The sequence below is a fragment of the Palaemon carinicauda genome, chromosome 6 (genome assembly GCF_036898095.1).
Source record: "Palaemon carinicauda isolate YSFRI2023 chromosome 6, ASM3689809v2, whole genome shotgun sequence".
Classification (NCBI taxonomy): Eukaryota; Metazoa; Arthropoda; class Malacostraca; order Decapoda; family Palaemonidae; genus Palaemon; species Palaemon carinicauda.
In genome coordinates, this window is record NC_090730.1 from 112860694 (window position 1) to 112870693 (window position 10000).

At 34.4% G+C, this 10000-nt stretch overlaps 1 protein-coding gene across 1 annotated transcript in view; it reads right to left on the bottom strand.

The window, feature by feature from the left end:
* The window catches only part of LOC137642156 (organic cation transporter protein-like), a 21331-nt gene that overhangs the window by 6573 nt on the left and 4758 nt on the right, over window positions 1-10000 (bottom strand). Inside the window, exons 7-9 of the mRNA XM_068374696.1 lie at window positions 9504-9642; window positions 8791-8978; window positions 639-799 (exon numbers count right to left, since the gene is read on the bottom strand). Coding sequence (XP_068230797.1) covers window positions 639-799; window positions 8791-8978; window positions 9504-9642 — 488 coding nt within the window. The remainder of the gene's footprint in view (window positions 1-638; window positions 800-8790; window positions 8979-9503; window positions 9643-10000) is intronic.

Below are 10000 nucleotides of genomic sequence, written 5' to 3' on the forward strand. Positions count from 1 at the left end.
CCTGTATGTCCATCAGAACAACGGTCTTTCAACTATCCATTGTCATGATAATAATAATAATAATGATAATAATAATAATAATAATAATAATAATAATAATAATAATAATAATAATAATAATAATAATGATAATGATAATAATAATAATAATAATAATAATAATAATAATAATAATAATAATAATGATAATGTATTTAATTTCATTCTGAAATATTGTTTTAGCGTTAAATATTTTTTTCCTAGATGCAATATTTTGCAATGATAAAATCCTACATAACAAGTGACCAACTTTCCTCCTTAACACATGTTTACAAAGGTATGTATAAGATTTAATGTTAATTGGAAACTTGAGAACAATGCTTGTCCATTTCAAAAGTAAAAGAAACGTGAAATTTTTGCTGTAAATTGCATCTAATACTTTTCATCTCTATAGACATATTAGAATGATGCTTGTAAGTACATGCAGATTTCAACCATTACTTTTTTGAAAGATTATATGGACTACGGATAATTTTCATACTTATTGAAATGATAATATCAATTGATTATACAGCATATGATTCATCTTAATGTACATGCATGATCTGAATATGATAATTGTAAATAACATTTAGAAACTCTCTTTTTTCTCATCTTACCTGTAGGAACAAATTGTTCCACCAGAAGGAACAATGCCCCGCCGAACATCCCGCCAAAAACCATGGTCTTTCTCCCAAGACGGGTGGCCAACGGTGTACTTAGTATGATGGCAGAGGCATCCATGGCTCCTGTTAACGCCAAGTATAAGAACGGGCTGGTGCTGTGAAAGTAGAGATGTGTAGGGAAAATTTAGTTGTGGTTTACTTTCAAACTCTGCAAAAATTTGCATGATCTATATGTTGACAGAACTTTCCATAGGATTTCATAGAAAATATGTGTAGCTTATACATAAATAATATCAATATTTCCTTGAAAAATTAAGGATTATTGGTCTGGAGTTAATAATAATGGTATGCAGGATTTACCTAAAAGGGTTTTATTCAGCGTCTTCAAAATTTCAGAGAGTCCCGTAAAGAGCTCTAAGTTCTTAAAAAAAAAAAAAAAATAAATTAAAAAAAAAAAAAAAAAAAAAGTCTATAAATGTAGATTTTCGAATTTCTTTTTCTTTTCTTTATGCAATTCTCTAGACCACATATCCTTCCCAGTCTTGTTTTCTGCATACATTGGCTATCTGGAAAACTTTATTGTTACATAGATAAAATAAGCATCACTTTATGGTAAAGGCAGAGAGCTTTGTTGCTCTGCTGCCCCTGTATCCTTCGAGTTCCTACATTATCATCATATCTTTGCAAATGGAAGAGCTTTTGCTCATTAGCATTATTCTTTTGCCTAAAATAAAATTCTGTTGTTCCACTATTATGTATGTAGAACACAGGTAGGATAAGAAAAGTTTGTGAAGAAGATAAAAGAAAATAGGTGGAAAAAGTAAATGTTTATGTGGGACTCACAAAGAAAGAAATACAGTACCAAATGAAAAAGACTAAATATCTTAAATTTTCAACAAATGCGAAAGTTAGCCTATCTCCTATACATATGCTATGCTAAACATAACACAGATAATGTCCTACAACAGTAAAGCTGTGGTACAGCACTATTGAAGATTACTTGGTAGCAACACTGAAATAAAGGATTTGCATGTTAGCAACATTGAATTAATAAGTCTTTTGAGGTAAAGTTTGTATTTCTGTAGTAAAAGTACGGAAGTGTTATGTCTCTGATCATGCACAATTGAAAACAATTACAAAACATGAATGCACAGACTGCCATAAATCTGACACTCACTGCTGATGAAAAAACACCGGAGTAACCGGCGTGTGTACGCCAAAATGTATCCAACCGTATGCATTAAGGCCCAGGAACCAGCTAGACTAAGTTAAACCTGACTTCGAAAATAAAGACACCAACGCGGAACGAGCAGTAGTTTACACTCAATGACACTACCAATAAGCAATGAGTAGTTGAGGGTGCAAATGAGGGTGCAAATGAGTGCCCATAACAGGAACATATTTCCATAAGACTTGCATAAAGGATATTGTACCGAAGACATTTCTAGATGAAAAAAAGGACTTAGAATATAACGTTCTTTGCATTCATGGCAACATTGATATGAAAACTTATCAGATCAAGTAGTTTATGTTCATAGCAATGCCAACATAAACCGGAGAACTTTGTCGTACTGCTGCCCCTGCATTATCATCATGTCTTACCAATTGGTAGAATTTTTGCTCATTAGCATTCTTCTTTCGAAGGAAATAAGATTCTGCTGTTCTACTATTGTGTCTGCAGACCATAGGTAGACCAAGAAAAGTTACTAAAGAAAATAAAGAAAATATGTGGGAAAAGTAAAAGTCCATGTAGGATTCCACAAGTCAGAAATACAGTACCAAATGAAAAAGACAACATATCTCAAATTTTCAAAAAATATGAAAGTTTGCCTATCTCCTATACTTATGTTATGCTAAACATAACCTAGATTATGCTCATTAACAGTTATGTTATGGTAAAGCACTAGTGAAGATTATTCGTTAAAGTTGTTGGCTAGTAACACCGGAATGAAAGACTTACATATTAGCAACTTTGAATTAATAAATCTTTTGTGGTAAAGTTATCATTTCTGTAGTAAAACAAGGGAAACTTTTTGCATAAGACTTGCATAAAGAATACTGCTCCGAGAACATTTCTAGATGAAAAGGACCCAGAATGTAAAATTCTTTGCATTATGGCAACATTGTAGTATATGTAAGACTTGTGAGGTCAAGCTGTATGTGTTCATAACAATGCTAATATAAAGGAAGACTTACCAGATAAAGTTTGCATTGATAGATATTTTGAAGTAAACTTCAGACTTCCTTGTTGTATAATGCTGTTATCATCATTCTGGTAGTCTTTCTGCCACCTATCATCTACTATTCATCTCAGTCATACCGATATCAAGTAACACTGTAATCAGAGGTAAATCTGTGTCAGTTGACAAGACCACCCTATATGGTGGCAACGTTTTCTCCAATTTCATAATCATATTGACGATGAACCAGTTTTTCACGCCTTAATTAAACGAATTTATTGAGAACTTTTTGGCAGAGGTGTTTGAAAATATAATGTTGAATCAAGGATTTTACCGCAAGTTATGCCATCAGTCTTTCACTGTTCACACAGTCTTGGCACACACTAAAGCAGTATTACTAATGTTGTGATAAAAAAATCCAAATATTTCTAGATCACTAATACCTATAAACAATATTCCGAGAAAGTTTCTCAAATTGCAAATTGATTTTACTAGTTTTAGATATCTTTCCGCAGGGAAATAAAAATATAAAAGATCTGATTTTTTTTGCAGCATGGGGAAATGTTTGAATTAAAGAAAAATCTGATTTTTTAATAACCGTTTGGTAAAATTCTTAAATGTACTAGGTTAAGAATCTACAAAAATACCGCACCTAATCCCACAAAGAAAGTAAGGATAGCTACTTACCAAATTCATACAGCTCAACTCAAAAACCTCATGGGAGATGCCATTGAAAATTAGAAAGAGAGTTAAAAAACTTCTGGGATTATGACCTCATAGTTACTTACCTAAGTGTACATATAAAAATATGGAATGGGAGGAGGATGGCTAATAGGTGGAAATTGTTGCAGTAATATTTTATACAGTTATAGGAGCTGAATGTGAGAAAGTTATGAACTCCCTCTGGGGACAAGAAGAAAATAGCTTCGATATTTCAAGAATTAATGCCGACACTGTGTACCACAGTTCAACATACTTTATGAGAGGTATGTCTTTGACTCTGCTAATCAGGTAAGTAGCGAAAATATTGATTCACACAAATTTGGGAGCCTCAGGACATCTCTTACTAGAGACAAAATTGTCAATGATACTTCACGAACGCTGGTTCAGGAAGGGTCATTGATTCTTCCTTATTGAATACGGTTGTGAAATATGCATTCATCAGTTTGGCTTGTTCTAAATCAAAATCGTTCTGGAATTAGAAAATATCTCAAATGCCCATGCATTCAATAGGGAAAATCTAAAGCTAACTCAGTTGACTACACAGAAAATTATAAGGATTCTAGTAGGACTAAACCATCATAGATGAAGCCAGTCAGCAGGAAAGGCAGGAATGATAAGGCACAGGAGTCAATGAAACAGAAACAACCAGGGAGAAGGAGACTAATATTAACCAGTTCATAGAAGTGCAACTGTGTGACAGAGTACTCGCGCCACAAGAAGAACTGTCCTGCTAAAGATGCAAAATACCAAAATTGTCATAGAATCGAACATTATGTAATAGTGTGCTGAGTAAGTAAATTGGTTTACGAAGCCAGCGATAATGACTGATTAATTTACAGAAGGATGCTATAGGCTTGGAGAAGTCAATTGGGAGAATGAATATTTTTGTCAGCTGAAGTTCCAATAAACGACGAGAAAGCTACATTTAAACTCAATATTAGATCAAGCAACATTCATCGTTGAGAAGACACCATAGCTTTCACTCATGACATGTAAATTTGTTATACTAGGTGGTGAAAAAATATCACACATATTAAAGGTAAGATTCTAAATGCAAAACTCAGAATAAGAGATAAAACCTTGGACATTTAATACCTGGATCTGAAGTTTATAATGTTGAAAGGGTGCTCAACTTCCGAGATGAATTTCCAAAGATTTTTAAATGTCAAGGGTTGCTGAAATCAAAGTACAAAATATCGTTGCATGATGATGCAGCACCATTTTGCTTGTATATGCCAAGAAGAGTTCCTCATCCGTCACTTCCAAAAGTAGAGAATAAATTACAATATATGGTCCAACAGAATGTCTCAATATCCATAACTACAGTAACTGATTGACACTCAAGAAAGCTTACCACAGTGAAGTGTAATGGGGATTTGAGAATTTGTGTGGATCTTATGCAATTGATGGAGTTTTCTGGCATCGTGACATTATGCAATTGAGCAAATCTGTAAAGAGGGAAATACACTCGATGGGGAGTGTCGATGAAAATTTTGTTAAGCTAATAGGAAGGAAAGCGTTTATGAAATTTTATGCTAATTCTGGCAAATAAAATTTGATGAAGAATCAAGAGTTGACTAAATTTGTAACCCCATTCGGACAGTATCGTTTTAATCATTTTGCTTTCAGAATTATATCTGCACCTAAAATCTTCCAGAGGGCAATGTTAATTATTTTAGAGGGACTGGAAGGAGATATCTGTCATGTGAAGGACATTCTCATCAATGGCCATTCACAGGATATCCATGGCGATCATGTCCGAAAAGTTCTATAGTGACTATATGATGCTGTAGTTACATTAAACGAGGAGTGTGAGTTCTATAAGAAGCAAATTAAATTCCTAGGACATATTATCTATGAAGACGGAATAAAGGCTAACGTAGGAAAAGCAATGGCTAAAGAATTTCCAAAACTGACTATTATTACCCAATTGTAATATATTAACATTATGGTAAATCAACCAGCCAAATTCATACCAGTCCTTGCTAGTATCAGTGAGGACTAGAGGCAACTCTAAAAAAATAGTCAATTAAAGTTCTTGGCTCTTGGAACCCAGTCACTGAGGGGGCAAGCCAGCCTCAACTTAGTGCCAGTCCTAAGCCCGAGTAAATGGGGAGGGTTGGCGGCAGGAAAGGCATCTGGCCATGAAAAATTAGCCAAAACCAATATGGTCAGTAGAGATTGTGAGATTAGAAAGTAGACTGAGGTGGTATGGTCATGTCATGAGAAGAGATGGACAGTATATTGAGAGGAAAGTGATGGAAATGGAGGTACAGAGAAGGAGAAGGAGAGGGAGAACAAACCGAAGGTGGATGGACTGTATTAAGGATGACCTTCGATCAAAGGGATTAACCGGTGATGAAGTGTGGGACAGAGGTAGATGGAGAACGCTAGCCAGAAACATCAACCCCACATAAAAGTGGGAAAAGATGCAGACAATGAAGAAGAAGTTCTTGGTTCTTGGATCAGCCTCAAGAAGAAGCATCCTAGGTAATTAAAGAAAAAAAAATCTCATGTCTATGGATGTATTCGCACTTTACGATTCTAACTAGAGGAGCAGGATTCCTGAGGGTGCCTGCCGTGATGGACATGAGGCCAGTCTTCTCCAACCTAATTATTCAGATAATCAAGGATCTATCGCTTACGCTTCAAGAACACTAAGTGACACTGAGTAGAGATATGTAGTTGTTGAGAAGGAAGCTTTATCAGGTACGTGGGCCTACGATAAATTCAAGGACTACGTATTTGGTACAGCCTTCAATCTTACCAGTTATATGGGCCTGCAATAAATTCAAGAACTGCGTATTGGGTACAGTCTTCGATCTAGGGATGCATCTCAGACTGTTAGTTCTGTTACTCTCTAGTACAGACTTATCAAAGCTTTCAGCTAGAATACTCCGTTTCCGTCTTCAACTCACAAGATATTAAGATTAAATAACCAATGTTCAGGGAGTAGCCTCCAGTTATACAGTAAAGCACAGCCAATACTTTATCTCATGCTCCAACGAGCCTCTCAACAACAGTAGTCTACAGTTGATAGAAGAAGTTCAGGAATATTTAGAAGCACACTTGAAATTCAACTAGGGAAAGTTAAGGTTACTCAAGAGGCCAGTGCTATTTTCAGACAACTGTTTGCGTATTTCCGTGACTATTGGCCTCTAGTTATGCATTCTTAGCCACTCTTGAAACCATACTAAAATCAAGGATTTCTGATGTTCAGCACCCATAGATTTATGCCATGATCTTTTCAGTTAGAAATACTTAAATCTTTACATGAATGCTATCTGGTTATCACCAAGTGTCAAAGACGTGCAAGTTACTCAGTTTGGTGTCCCCCCATTATGAAGCAAATCGAAGCTCTGGTTACTAGGTATCATACATGCATCAAGTTGAGACCAGAGCCGAGGGAGCCTCTTATGTCTGACTTTTCCAGCGAAAAGACTGTGGAACCGGTTCGGTACTGATTTATTTGAACATGAAGGAAAGTAATATGTCATTGTAGTAGATTACACCAGAAGATAGTTTGTATTCATTTTGCCTTGTTTCAAGTATTGTTCTCCTGTCTGGTCTCCTGCTGCTGAATCTCATCTTAATCGGTTGTACAAGATCTAGTGATCTATTAAATCTCTTATTCCTGATTTAGATACTAATCTCTGGCATTGTTGTTCAGTTAGTTCTTTATGCACTTTGCATAAGATTTTTCATAAACGACCATTCTTTTATTCACATCTTCGGAGAGTACATCCTGTTCGTAATGCTAGATATGCAGTTGATTTTAATAGTCAGGCCTTCTCTATCATAGGGTTCAATACTCTACAGATTTGAGAAGTTTTATTTCACCCATGACCAAATTGTGGTGTGATTTTCCTAATCAGGTAATTAAATCGGTAGAACTTCAAAAATTCAAACTTGCAATGAATATTATGTTGAACAGGCTAATTTAAGTCTCTCTTTATACTTTAAATATGAAGAAATATATTTCAATGTTCTTACTGTTCTTGAAATATTTTATATTCATTGTTTATTACTTCTCTTGTAAATTATTCATTTCTTTATTTCCTTTCCTCACTAGGCTATTTCTCCCTTATCTTGGCCTACTCGCATATCGTTCAGCACTTTTCGGAAAGGGCTTTACACCCATCGAACTCCTGATGAACAGAAAAATAAAAACGAAATGCCTGTTCGCCTCTCATATTTCAGCCCCAAATGACACCACCAAGATGACCTATAGAAAAAAAAGAGGATAAATATAAAGAGTATTTTTCAACCATCACCGAACGCAAAACCTTCCTCTACAAGGTGATAGATTGTATATACGAGAATGAAGAAAGTATGGTGTACATAAAGAAAGACACCGGGCCAACAATAAGGAAGAAATTAGCATTCTCTTGTAAACAACAGGGAAGACTGACTCAATTAAACCAACAGCGAAACGATGTAAGTCTGCAAACCAGACACAACATCAAGTAGTCCTACTTAAAATGCCCAAAGTGCTTGCACCCTCAGTAACAACGATCACAATTAAGCGGTGAAATCCACTAGGGTGTCTAAATCAAACAAACAGCCAGATATACTGCATGTCTTGTTACATTTTGTAATTTTTTCTGTTAGAAGTTCTCGAGGTGAGAGTCAGTTATATTTTCAAGTTAACATTTCCCTTCCGTGAAGAAATAATTCCAGATATTACAGTATTGTGTACACATTTTATAAATTAGAGATGTAATGAGGCGGTTTCTGATTAATAAAAGAAGCCTTTTTACTAAGAAATAAAGAACTACGGCTGCATTTGAATTCTGTTACCGTGCTATATATTTTAATATTTGGTGAAATCATTTTGTTGCTCAAGCAAAAACATATTTGTTCAAGATAGTCTGTATTTCGACTAATCTCTATTGATTTTCATAAAAAATATTTGAAAGTTTACTTTATAATCATGCATAAACTTGACATGAGGTGTTGTAAAATGTCTATTTTAAAACTTCGTTATCTTAAAAAATTGCCAATCTCTCTGTCATCTGTTAAATACCATTAATCATACCAGTATCTGATAATACTGCAATAAAATGCATAGCGTAAGCTGTGTTTGTTTATAAGGCCATCCTACATTGTTTATTCAGTTGCTGGTTTAATAATAATACTATAAACAAAGAAGGATGTTTCTTACAAAGTCATTAGTAACACTAGACGAAAGTAAACCATTGTAAACTAAGGTTAGATGCTTTTATAATAACGTGAGAACTTACGTGGTAAAATTGTTTGCATTGATGGAAACGCTCAAGTAAAGAAAGGACTGTATGAACCAAAGAGGAGTCGTCAGAATGATAATCAGTCTCATGGCGGGAGACCGGATGTATCTGAACAACTCTCGCAGTGCAGATCTCGAGGATGTTTCCTCACCATCCGCGGTTCGTCTCTCAGATGAAGTGCCTGCCTGGGGAGGGGAAGTTTTGCCATCATTAGAATGCTTTGAATGATCCTTTCTTTGTTTTGATATAATTTAGCATGACGACACAAAGTGGAATTTAACAACATGCAGCTATCTCTCTCTCTCTCTCTCTCTCTCTCTCTCTCTCTCTCTCTCTCTCTCTCTCTCTCTCTCTCTCTCTCTCTCCACACACACACATATATATATATATATATATATATATATATATATATATATATATATATATATATATATATATATATATATATATATATATATATATATAAATATATATATATATATATATATATATATATATATATATATATATATATATATATTTTATATATATATATATATATATTTATATATATATATATGTGTGTGTGTGTGTGTGTGTGTTTGTGTTGGGGGAAGTATTTGTGCATCTATAATTGAAGTGCACGTTATCTAATCTGATTTAACTTTTCCAGTCTTTATACCAGCTTTTTCTATCCATATGTACCGATTTTTTTCTTTTTTATTACAAACCTGGGATAATTTTCGGACTGTGAAGTCAAGAGGTGTAGACAGCTTTGATTTATTTAATTTCACAGCTCTATTTAGCACCTGGATTGCCTCTTCTTCACGGCCTCGTTGTATCAACCACCTGGGGGACTCGTCCAGAAATCTGAAAGTGTGAATGCGTAAGTCGGTATCTGCTGTTATCTCTTCCTGGGATTGGTTGTAGTTACTCTTTTATGCGTTTTTAGTTATTTTTTTCCGGAGTTAATTTTTCATTATATACTCGTTCTCAGGAATCATAATTTTGCTTATAATTGTTGCATGTTTTTTTTTTTTTTTTTTTTTTTTTTTTTTTTTTTTTTTTTTTTTTTTTTTTTGTTTTTTGATTCTACAAGTCTTGTGTAGGGCAGTACACACCAAAGAATATTTTTCTAGATTTCATTTCAACTATCATACTTAGTGTAAAGAAAGTATCATCAGGCAAATCTTACACTGAGGCCTTTACCTATTCCATTTTTTATCAC